The 13136-nt window shown below is 35.0% G+C and overlaps 1 protein-coding gene across 1 annotated transcript in view; it reads left to right on the top strand.

Annotated features, from left to right (window-relative positions):
• Positions 1-1373: 1373 nt before the first annotated feature.
• LOC133658889 (neuronal cell adhesion molecule-like) overlaps positions 1374-13136 on the top strand; it is a 48169-nt gene continuing 36406 nt past the window's right edge. Inside the window, exons 1-8 of the mRNA XM_062061391.1 lie at positions 1374-1509; positions 1651-1728; positions 9501-9612; positions 9678-9862; positions 9932-10066; positions 12438-12581; positions 12649-12760; positions 12925-13091. Coding sequence (XP_061917375.1) covers positions 1692-1728; positions 9501-9612; positions 9678-9862; positions 9932-10066; positions 12438-12581; positions 12649-12760; positions 12925-13091 — 892 coding nt within the window. The 5' untranslated portion in view covers positions 1374-1509; positions 1651-1691. The remainder of the gene's footprint in view (positions 1510-1650; positions 1729-9500; positions 9613-9677; positions 9863-9931; positions 10067-12437; positions 12582-12648; positions 12761-12924; positions 13092-13136) is intronic.

Below are 13136 nucleotides of genomic sequence, written 5' to 3'. Positions count from 1 at the left end.
ATGTGTATGTCCCAAAACTATGGTCGATTTATTGAAGCCAAGATCCCAAGAGGACGTCAAATTTACGCTCAAGACGGCGGCCGGCCTATAATAATCACAGAAACAAACGCTTTCTAACAATAGCGGTCTAGGTCCTAGGAGACATGCAGATCAAAAACCTCTAAGGAGGTACTTAACCAGGAACACAAATGACCCTTCAAATCATCAGATACCAAATGAGGCATCACTGATCGACAATACTGTACATATAGCTAGCCTAATAGCCTGCTTAGCATGGATTAGCCTTGCCAGTCATGCAGTTGACCCGAACATGCTTGATTAGCACACTCCACACATCAGGACAGGCAAAAATTGCGATCTAATAAAAAAGCCCAACCCCAAAACTCAAAATTGCGCTCTAGCGCGCCCTAGGAAGAAAACACAGACACTACTGCTCCTCGGAAGAAAACTCAGACAAAACTGCCTGTAACTTCCAGTGTCGTAGAGACATGAAACAAAAACTTCTACGTAGGTCTCACTTAGACCTACATTTCATGTATTGACAACCCCCAGCAAAAATCAACAGGAAGTTTGCAATTCCCCCTTTAAAATAAAAATTTTGTAAAAACCGGTCACCTTTTTTTAAACATTATCTCCTCTGAGTGCGTTTGTCGTGTCGGCTTCAAACTAGCACAAGAAATAGATTGAACCCTTCTGATTTTATCAGAAGGGTAAAAAAAAAGATAAAAGATAAAATAAAAGGAATCAATAAAGTACTATCTATCTATCTATCTATTAAAAGTTGACGAAAGAGTTGTAATTACTGCTCCGGTTTGGATTTCATGTGCCGTCATAGTCGGTCCCGTCCATCGCTGCTTCTATGTAGGTCTCACTTAGACCTACATTTCATAATTTAACATCCTCGGGCAAAAACCAACAGGAAGTTGGCAAATCCCCCTTCAAGACAAAATTGTACTAAAAACAGTCATTTTTGCCTCTTTGAGCTGTAATTTGACCCCCTTAAAATTTTTCAAAACTCACCAAACTTTTCACACACATCAAGACTGGTGGAAATTGCGATCTAATAAAAAAACCGAACCCCAAAACTCAAAATTGCGCTCTAGTTCAATGTATATCTCATGACACTATCTGTATGTAATATGGCATTTCATTTTTTGCGGCTCCAGACAGATTTGTTTTTGTATTTTTGGTCCAATATGGCTCCTTCAACATTTTGGGTTGCCGACCCCTGATCTAGTCATTACTCAAAAACTAGAGTGTATATTTTGTGAAATGACTGTCAGGTTCAAAGGAGGACTTGTTAGTGACATTTCATCTTCTACTTTGTTTCCCTGCCAGACTTCCAGAGGTTGCCTCAGAGCAAGCGGGTGTCGCAGTCTTTGAACGGAGACCTCTTCTTCTCCAACGTGCTGCGCCAGGATTCCCGTGACGACTACATCTGCTACGCCCGCTTCCCGCGCACGCAGACCATCCAGCAGAAGCAGCCCATCAGCGTCAAGGTCCTCAACCGTAAGTCTCGCACGCTAGAGAGCCTCACTTCCTGTCTGGGACGCCATCACCTGAGCCTCCAGGAGACATATGTCAGCTGTCACGTGGCATCCTTCCTTATTTCCCGCTCTATGTTTCAATGTTTGCTTTGTTGTGTTACAGTGGATGCAATCAATGACACAGTGGATGCAATCAATAACACAATGGCAGCTTTTTACAATGACACTGATTTATTTAGTGGTGAGTTACGGCGCCCTCCGACCCCTGACCCTTTCTCCTGGTCTTTTCCCTCGCCATTAACGAAGGCTGCGTTCACACTTGTCATGTTTACTTTGCTTAAAATGAACTCTGGTGCTTTCTCTCCCCGAGTGCGCTTTGTGGAGTGATCATCTGAAGGTGTGAGCCCACTTCAAACAGGGTGGCCCCTGGCCCAAAGCAGAATTTTATTTTGAGGGCCCCGTTACATTTTCACACTTTTTTTCTAATATGTAACTACTTTTACACGTTTTAATCAAACTTGAGTGGTTTTCATTTGAAACTAATTTCATGGGGAATAAAGTATTCAATAATGTATTTTTTTTTTTTAGTACAAATAACAAATAATATCAAATTAAATAAATCAAATCCAATTTTATTTACCGTATTTTTCAGACCATAGGACATTAAAGGAGTCATATTATTAGGATTATTTTCTACATATAAAAGACTTCCTTGTGGTCTACATAACATGTAATGCTGGTTCTTTGCTCAAAATGTTGCATAGATGATGTTTTACACATCATCTTCAACTCACTTTCTGACAGTCTCTTCAGGATGCGCCATTTTGTGGGCGTGTCTTATCTACGTGCCTCCACTTGGACAGCGTCTTCTTTGTTGTAGCGGTGTAGCGTGCGAGGACGGGAGTGGAAGAAGTGTCAAAAGATGGCGCTAACTGTTTTAATGACATTCACACTTTACTTCAATCAATAACGGAGCAGCATCTCCTCATCCGTGGCTCACTAGTGCAACAACAACACCCGAAATGTGTCCCGTGACCGGAACTCTCTAATAACTAAAGTTCCTTGGGTGAATAATGTCAACTCACTACTCCGCGATGTTTTAGTGCTTTCATGGTGAGTTTACTGACAGATATAAGTAAGAACTTTACACTACTTTATATTAGAAATGGCAACAGTGGAGGATGAATGTCACATAACAAGAACTTAGAGAAAAAGAAGAAGCTTATTGACTACGGGTCAACACGGATTACAATGATGGATGCACGCAAATTTCCAGGGTTTATTCAGATACTAAATACACATCAGCAGGTACCAGAAGGTAAAACAAGTTGGTTTTGCATAATATTATGTAACAAAACACCAGATAATATGTCTCCTAATTGGTGCCATTTATGTATACACATGTAAATATAGAGCTGGACGAAGTGGCTGGGGAGAGGGAAGTCTGGGCTTCCCTGCTTGGGCTGCTGCCCCCGCGACCCGACCTCGGATAAGCGGAAGAAGATGGATGGATGTATATATATATATATATATATATATATATATATATATATATATATATATATATATATATATATATATTTACATGTGTATATATATATATATATATATATATATATATATATATATATATATATATATATATATATATATATATATATTTACATGTGTATATCTATATATATATGTATACACATGTAAATACATACATATATATATATATATATATATATATATATATGTATGTATGTTTATATATATGTATATATATACAGTATATATATATATGTATATATATATATATATATATATATATATATATATATATATTTACATGTGTATACATATATATATATATATACATATATATGTATGTATATATATATATATGTATACACATGTAAATACACAAATGTACAGTGTATATATATATAATTGTATGTATATGTATAAATATATATGCACATGTATATATATATATATATATATATATATATATATATATATATATAGTCAAGGTTTCTGTGGTTTATCCGTTATACAGTGCTCAATACCGGGTAGAGTGGAATATACGTTAGGTCAGGAAAAAACAGAGGCTATTTCATCCCTACAAGCCTGTTTTGCAGGTTTTCCTGCTCTATTTGATATAAAATCCCCTTAAGAGCAAGGAAACCTGCGAAACAGGCTTGTAGGGATGAAGTAGCCTCTGTGTTTTTTTCCTGACCTAATGAGTATATATATATATATATAGTCAAGGGTTTTTAACATGTAAAGTGACTTTGGGTACTTAGAAAAGCGTTATATAAATCCCAGGTATTATTATTATATATATATATATATATATATATAGCTCTATATAGTGAAGGAGCATAAGGGTCATTAACTGACATTTGCACTTATTCACGGAAAATGGGGCCCCTAATGGATGTTGGGGCCCTACACACAGCACATGATCTGCGTTTAGGCCCTGACTTGAAAGATAGAGTTCTGTAAGTGAAGTCTGGTGCAGTTGGACTGACATGTCAACTAAAGACCAGAGTTCAAATGACGTATGATGAAAGGACAAGAAAAAGGACAGTTAGTGTGGGAGACATTCACACAAAGTTCATTGTGAAGCTTTTCATGAGATGTAAGTTGTATAAAAAATAACTTACTGTAAGTATTCAACTCACTGCAATGTTATTGTTTTGGTTTGGAATTTAATTGGTCAGCAAATCTGCCTGATCAAGTCCTTACTTTATGCAAATGTTCCTTTGGTCACATGACACAACTATTACACCAGTTATGTTGTTTTATTTTGTTGGGACCAGAGTAGAGGAAGTCAAGTGTGAACGCAACCTGAGGGGTCAGCTCACTGACCTTTCACCCCTAAATGAAGGCCTCTTCCTTTCTGCCTGGTGACATCTAGCACCCCCTAGTGTCTGGATGCTACCCCTCATCTCTTCCCCTTGGTTAATCCCCACTCTTTCCAGTCAAACACCTTCACTAATTGTTCTTTTTAACATCTATACAAGTCACCAAACACTCTCACTCAATTAGCACTTTCTAACATTTCTTAGTTCAAAGCAACATTTCTCTCCTTCTTGCTTGCAGGCGGTTCAAATAAACGTCTTGCATTTTCTCCAATCAGCACAACCATCTTCCTAGTGGAAAGTGTTTATCTCATTTGCATTTTTACATTTCTGTTATGACCCCTTCGAGGGCAAATGAGCGATGATCTGCAGTATAAAATGCAAAAAAATGAGCTGAGAGGTGCAAAGCTTCTCCAATGAGCTGCTTGACAACAAGCAGGCAGATTTAGTGGACATCCAACTTTCTCAGTCCTTCTTTGTCTCATTTTGTCCACCAAACCTTGTATTCTGTGTGTGAATGCACAAAGGTGAGCTTTGTTGACGTTATTGACTTGTAGGCTAATATAGCTAATATAGACACTTACATCATGTGTTGTCTTCAGTATAACACTTATATAAGACTTTTAAAGTCATTTTGATAGTAGGCTAATATAACTAATATAGACACTTACATCATGTGTTGTCTTCATTATAACACTTATATAAGACTTTTAAAGTCATTTTGATGGTAGGCTAATATAGCTAATATAGACACTTACATCATGTGTTGTCTTCAGTATAACACTTATATAAGACTTTTAAAGTCATTTTGATAGTAGGCTAATATAGCTAATATAGACACTTCCATCATGTGTTGTCTTCATTATAACACTTATATAAGACTTTTAAAGTCATTTTGATAGTAGGCTAATATAGACACTTACATAATGTGTTGCCTTCATTATAACACTTATATAAGACTTTTAAATTCATTTTGATAGTAGGCTAGTATAACTAATATAGACACTTACATCATGTGTTGTCTTCAGTATAACACTTATATAAGACTTTTAAAGTCATTTTGATAGTAGGCTAATATAACTAATATAGACACTTACATCATGTGTTGTCTTCATTATAACACTTATATAAGACTTTTAAAGTCATTTTGATAGTAGGCTAATATAGACACTTACATCATGTGTTGTCTTCATTATAACACTTATATAAGACTTTTAAAGTCATTTTGATAGTAGGCTAATATAGCTAATATAGACACTTACATCATGTGTTGTCTTCAGTATAACACTTATATAAGACTTTTAAAGTCATTTTGATAGTAGGCTAATATAGCTAATATAGACACTTACATCATGTGTTGTCTTCATTATAACACTTGTATAAGACTTTTAAAGTCATTTTGATAGTAGGCTAATACAGCTAATATAGACACTTACATCATGTGTTGTCTTCATTATAACACTTATATAAGACTTTTAAAGTCATTTTGATAGTAGGCTAATATAGCTAATATAGACACTTACATCATGTGTTGCCTTCATTATAACACTTATATAAGACTTTTAAAGTCATTTTGATATTAGGCTAATATAACTAATATAGACACTTACATGATGTGTTGTCTTCATTATAACACTTATATAAGACTTTTAAAGTCATTTTGATAGTAGGCTAATATAACTAATATAGACACTTACATCATGTGTTGTCTTCATTATAACACTTATATAAGACTTTTAAAGTCATTTTGATAGTAGGCTAATGTAGACACTTACATGATGTGTTGTCTTCATTATAACACTTATATAAGACTTTTAAAGTCATTTTAATAGTAGGCTAATATAACTAATATAGACACTTACATCATGTGTTGTCTTCATTATAACACTTATATAAGACTTTTAAAGTCATTTTGATAGTAGGCTAATATAGACACTTACATGATGTGTTGTCTTCATTATAACACTTATATAAGACTTTTAAAGTCATTTTGATAGTAGGCTAATATAGACATTTACATGATGTGTTGTCTTCATTATAACACTTATATAAGACTTTTAAAGTCATTTTGATAGTAGGCTAATATAGACACTTACATGATGTGTTGTCTTCATTATAACACTTATATAAGACTTTTAAAGTCATTTTGATAGTAGGCTAATATAGACACTTACATGATGTGTTGTCTTCATTATAAAACTTATATAAGACTTTTAAAGTAATTTTGATAGTAGGCTAATATAGACACTTACATGATGTGTTGTCTTCATTATAACACTTATATTAGACTTTTAAAGTCATTTTGATAGTAAGCTAATATAGACACTTACATGATGTGTTGTCTTCATTATAACACTTATATAAGACTTTTAAAGTCATTTTGATAGTAGGCTAATATAGCTAATATAGACACTTACATCATGTGTTGTCTTCATTATAACACTTATATAAGACTTTTAAAGTCATTTTGATAGTAGGCTAATATAACTAATATAGACACTTACATCATGTGTTGTCTTCATTATAACACTTATATAAGACTTTTAAAGTCATTTTGATAGTAGGCTAGTAAAGACACTTACATGATGTGTTGTCTTCATTATAACACTTATATAAGACTTTTAAAGTCATTTTGATAGTAGGCTAATATAACTAATATAGACACTTACATCATGTGTTGTCTTCATTATAACACTTATATATGACTTTTAAAGTCATTTTGATAGTAGGCTAATATAGACACTTACATGATGTGTTGTCTTCATTATAACACTTTTATAAGACTTTTAAAGTCATTTTGATAGTAGGCTAATATAGCTAATATAGACACTTACATCATGTGTTGTCTTCATTATAACACTTATATAAGACTTTTAAAGTTATTTTGATAGTAGGCTAATATAGATACTTACATCATGTGTTGTCTTCATTATAACACTTATATAAGACTTTTAAAGTCATTTTGATAGTAGGCTAATATAGACACTTACATCATGTGTTGTCTTCATTGACGACAAGCAGGCAGATTTAGTGGACATCCAACTCATGCTAAGTTGTCACGGCCACACGCTGAGAGACGGTTACTGCGACCCTTTAGCGCCGCCCTAGTGGCTCCATGGAGCTTTTTCAAAAATGTGTGAAAATGGAAAAAGATGAAGGAAAAAACATATATTAGTTTGAAAAAGGTTTGTGTAAGAGGACAAACATGACAAACATTCTTAATTGTTAGAAATCTCACTTTTTATACTAAACATGCTTCACTGATGACACTATTTGACATTCACCACTTTGTCCTACTAATTTCAGCAGTCCCTGAACTCACCGTAGTATGTTTACATGTATAACTTTCTCAGTCCTTCTTTCTCTCATTTTGTCCACCAAACCTTTTATGCTGTGCGTGAATGCACAAAGGTGAGCTTTGTTGACGTCATTGACTTGTTGGAGTGCTAATCAGGAATATTTGGTCACTGTATGACTGCTAGCTAATCAATGCTAACATGCTATTTAGGCTAGCTGTATGTGAATATTGCATCATTATGCCTCGTTTGTAGCTATATTTGAGATCATTTAATTTCCTTTACTTATGTCCTCTATGTTTTTAATTTATATTTGCATGTCTCATGACACATTATCTGTATGTAATATTGGCTGCATTTCTGATAGTTGTTTGTGTGCCATGTTGTTCCAGACCACAGCAAACATTACCTAGCTTGCAAAGATTGTAATAAATCTATTAGAAGAATATAGCCTGCCGTTTCCAGATATAAGGCTAATATAACTAATATAGACACTTACATCATGTGTTGTCTTCATTATAACACGTGTATAAGACTTTTAAAGTCATTTTGATAGTAGGCTAGTATAGACACTTACATCATGTGTTGTCTTCATTATAACACTTATATAAGACTTTTAAAGTCATTTTGATAATAGGCTAATATAGACACTTACATCATGTGTTGCCTTCATTATAACACTTATATAAGATTTTTTCTAAGTCATTTTGATAGTAGGCTAATATAGCTAATATAGACACTTACATCACGTGTTGTCTTCATTATCACATTTATATAAGACTTTTAAAGTAATTTTGATAGTAGGCTAATATAGACACTTACATCATGTGTTGTCTTCATTATCACATTTATATAAGACTTTTAAAGTCATTTTGATTGTAGGCTAATATAAAAAAAAACAAAAGTAATGGTAAAAATACTTTTTGATATCAATATCAAAGACAAAGCAGATAAAGCGAAGATAAAGTCTAATAAACAAGCTTTGTTCTCTAACAAAACAAGTGGTTCAACGCGACAGTTTGGCCAACAAAAATAAACACGGGTGACACCTCTTACATCTAATGCACAATCTTAACAGCCTGCGTTCAATTCGGACAGATGACAAACATTTTAGCTCGTGTTGATGTTATTTGAACACTGATACAGTTAGCAGTTAAATAAAGGACGAGTTAGCATCCCAGCAAACAAACTACAGACGTTATAAACAAGTTATAAACACATCGCCTGCTGCATGTTTCCTCACCTCATTAACTCTCAGTCACAGCAGGACGCTGTATTGAGAAAATAAAATCAATATCAAATAGTTTTCTGTATACTTTTAGTGTGGGGACAATATTGTCCACACCTGTCTCCATCTAAACACAGCAGTGCCTCTTAAACGCACGCCCAGACTCCTGGGAAATGAAGCGAGGGGAAAGGAAGATAACAAAGCACTTAGTCGATTTCTTTCCGCCATGTTTCAAGCCAAACCACGCTAGTGCGCATGCTGTGACTCCGTTTCCAGGAAGTAAGCAGTGTTGCCTAAAATGCATTAATAAATAGCAGTTTTTCTTTAATTAAAAATTTAAACTGTCTGAAATTTTACCACGGTTTATCGTTATACCGTTTCCTGTTGCATGCCTAACTTCCTGTCCAACACAAGCAGATTTGAGCTGATTTGAACAGATACGATATAGAAGCTCTGCGTGTATTTACACATTGAGTGGAATAAAAACAGAAAGAGTCCGCTGACGTGGCGATGATGTTCCGCTGCCGTTTGGCATCCTGTGGCAATCAGGGGTTGGACTGGTCTAGGATGCCTCCTAAGAGGCTTGAAGTGAGGTGGCCAGGATGTAAGCAGGTTGTGTGTGTGGGTGTGACCACAGAGGATCCAGTAGACGAGAGGAGGCCCACGTTCCTCACCCCGTCCGTTCCCTCCAGCTCCAAGATGGTGCTGCGTGGTCAGGTGCTGGAGATGGAGTGCATTGCAGAAGGACTGTAAGTCAGTCCACTTGGACGGGACACCTTCACCACTCCTCACCTTTCCATCCCTTCACCTCCAGGCCCACTCCTGACATCACCTGGGCCAAAGTGGGCGGCGACCTCCCCGCCACACGGACCTCCTTCCTGCACCACCACAAAACCCTCCGCATCGCCAACGTGTCGGAAGCCGACGCGGGAGAATACCAGTGCACCGCCAGGAACAAGCACGGCTCTGTGGGCCACACCATCGGCGTCACGGTCAAAGGTGCGTCCTCGTTCCCCTGCGGACCTTTGATGTATGCGGCGTGAGGAATTCTTCTTCTTCTGCTTCCAGCTGCTCCGTATTGGATCAGTGGCGCGCCCAGGAACCTGGTCATGGCCCCAGGAGAGAACGGGGTTCTGACATGCAGGGCCAGTGGCACACCCAAGCCCGACATCCAGTGGGCCATCAACGGCATGGCCATAGAGAGTGAGTGCAAATATGTTACAATAATATGTACAAGTATGTTACAATAACATGTTACAATAATCGGTTACAATAATATGTTACAATAGTATGTTACAATAATATGTACAAGTATGTTACAATAACATGTTACAATAATAGGTTACAATAATATGTTACAATAGTATGTTACAATAATATGTACAAGTATGTTACAATAACATGTTACAATAATAGGTTACAATAATATGTTACAATAATATGTTACATTAATATGTTACAATGATATGTACAAGTATGTTACAATAACATGTTACAATAATATGTTACAATGATATGTTACAATAATATGTTACAATAATATGTTACAATAATATGTACAAGTATGTTACAATAATATGTACAAGTATGTTACAATAATATGTTACAATAATATGTACAAGTATGTTACAATAATATGTACAAGTATGTTACAATAATATGTTACAACAATATGTTACAATGATATGTTACAATAATATGTTACAATAATATGTACAAGTATGTTACAATAATATGTACAAGTATGTTACAATAATATGTTACAATAATATGTTACAATTATATGTTACAATAATATGTTACAATAATATGTACAAATATGTTACAATAATATGTACAAGTATGTTACAATAATATGTACAAGTATGTTACAATAATATGTTACAATAATATGTTACAATGATATGTTACATTAATATGTTACAATAATATGTACACGTTTGTTACAATAATATGTTACAATGATATGTTACAATAATATGTTACAAAAATATGTACAAGTATGTTACAATAATATGTTACAATATGTTACAATTATATGTTACAATAATATGTACACGTATGTTACAATAATATGTACAAGTATGTTACAATAATATGTTACAATAATATGTACACGTATGTTACAATAATATGTTACAATGATATGTTACAATAATATGTTACAAAAATATGTACAAGTATGTTACAATAGTATGTTACAATATGTTACAATTATATGTTACAATAATATGTACAAGTATGTTACAATAATATGTACAAGTATGTTACAATAATATGTTACAATAATATGTTACAATTATATGTTACAATAATATGTTACAATAATATGTACAAATATGTTACAATAATATGTACAAGTATGTTACAATAATATGTACAAGTATGTTACAATAATATGTTACAATAATATGTTACAATGATATGTTACATTAATATGTTACAATAATATGTACACGTTTGTTACAATAATATGTTACAATGATATGTTACAATAATATGTTACAAAAATATGTACAAGTATGTTACAATAATATGTTACAATATGTTACAATTATATGTTACAATAATATGTACACGTATGTTACAATAATATGTACAAGTATGTTACAATAATATGTTACAATAATATGTACACGTATGTTACAATAATATGTTACAATGATATGTTACAATAATATGTTACAAAAATATGTACAAGTATGTTACAATAGTATGTTACAATATGTTACAATTATATGTTACAATAATATGTACACGTATGTTACAATAATATGTACAAGTATGTTACAATAATATGTTACAAAAATATGTACAAGTATGTTACAATAATATGTTACAATATGTTACAATTATATGTTACAATAATATGTACACGTATGTTACAATAATATGTACAAGTATGTTACAATAATATGTTACAATAATATGTTACAATAATATGTACATTTATGTTACAATAATATGTTACAATAATATGTACAAGTATGTTACAATAATATGTACAAGTATGTTACAATAATATGTTACAATAATATGTACATGTATGTTACAAGCTTATTCTAAAATCCAATACATTCATACAAACATTACAAAAGTATAACATCCATTGTGTATTTTACATAAATAATGTCCATTGTGCATGTGACTTAGATAAAATAGAAGGTTTCGTGTTAATACACACGGCAAACATTGCACACATGTGGTTTAACACAATTAAAGCTAGTGTAGCTTTATCGCCCTCTGCTGGTCAAATTCAGCGCTACATGTATTTAAGCAGTTCAACCACGAATACAAAAGACTTCACAAAGTCAGCATTTTCGATACATACTTTTGTGATTTATATATATTTTTGTTCAGGGTGGATAGTGCCATCTTCTTCTACTCACCCCTCTGCTGCTTTATTGTGACACATATGCTTGCTCTTGCCCCCTGTGGGGTGGCAGGAGTACTGCAGTCATAGTTGTATTGGTTAAATTGAGACTTTTTGGCCAAATGAAAAGCTTTGGAGCTCCAGATGTTGCCTGCCGGCTGCCATTTGTCTAAAGTTATCACCTCTGTCATCCGTGGTCAGATTCCCCGAAGGATCCCAGCCGCAAAGTGGAGGACGACACCATCATATTCAGCCAGGTGCAGACGGGATCCAGCGCCGTGTACCAGTGTAACATCTCCAACCAGTATGGCTACCTCCTGGCCAACGCCTTTGTCAACGTTCTCTGTGAGTCCCACCGCCACATAACATTCTGCGTGGAACCGCCGGCCTCACCGGGCCTCACTTCCTGCAGCCGAGCCGCCCAGAGTGCTGACGCCGGCCAACAAAGTCTACCAGGTCATCAGGAACCAGCCGGCGCTCTTGGACTGCACGTCCTTTGGCTCGCCCATCCCCAAGATCACCTGGTGAGATCTTTCATGACCAGACAACGATTCTGGGAGCTCAGATGTGCTTTCCTCTTTTTCTCTTCGCTTGTGTGTGTGTGTGTGTGTGTGTGTGTGTGTGTGTGTGTGTGTGTGTGTGTGTGTGTGTGTGTGTGTGTGTGTGTGTGTGTGTGTGTGTGTGTTAGGTTCAAGGACAGTCGTTCAGGCACCCTGGATGCAGAGACTCACACCACGCACGACAACGGTACTCTCGAAATAGGCGTGGCTCAGCCTAAACACGGTGGCAAATACACCTGCGTGGCCCGGAACTCCCTGGGGATCTACGAGAACCACGTCCACCTGGAGGTCAAAGGTCAGCCGCTGACTTGTGGCGTCAAAGAAATGTTGCATCGTTACA

Source organism: Entelurus aequoreus, linkage group LG10 (assembly GCF_033978785.1).
Source record: "Entelurus aequoreus isolate RoL-2023_Sb linkage group LG10, RoL_Eaeq_v1.1, whole genome shotgun sequence".
Lineage (NCBI taxonomy): Eukaryota > Metazoa > Chordata > Actinopteri > Syngnathiformes > Syngnathidae > Entelurus > Entelurus aequoreus.
Note: the sequence above shows the minus strand (reverse complement) of the source record. Positions and strands in the feature narration are given on the sequence as shown.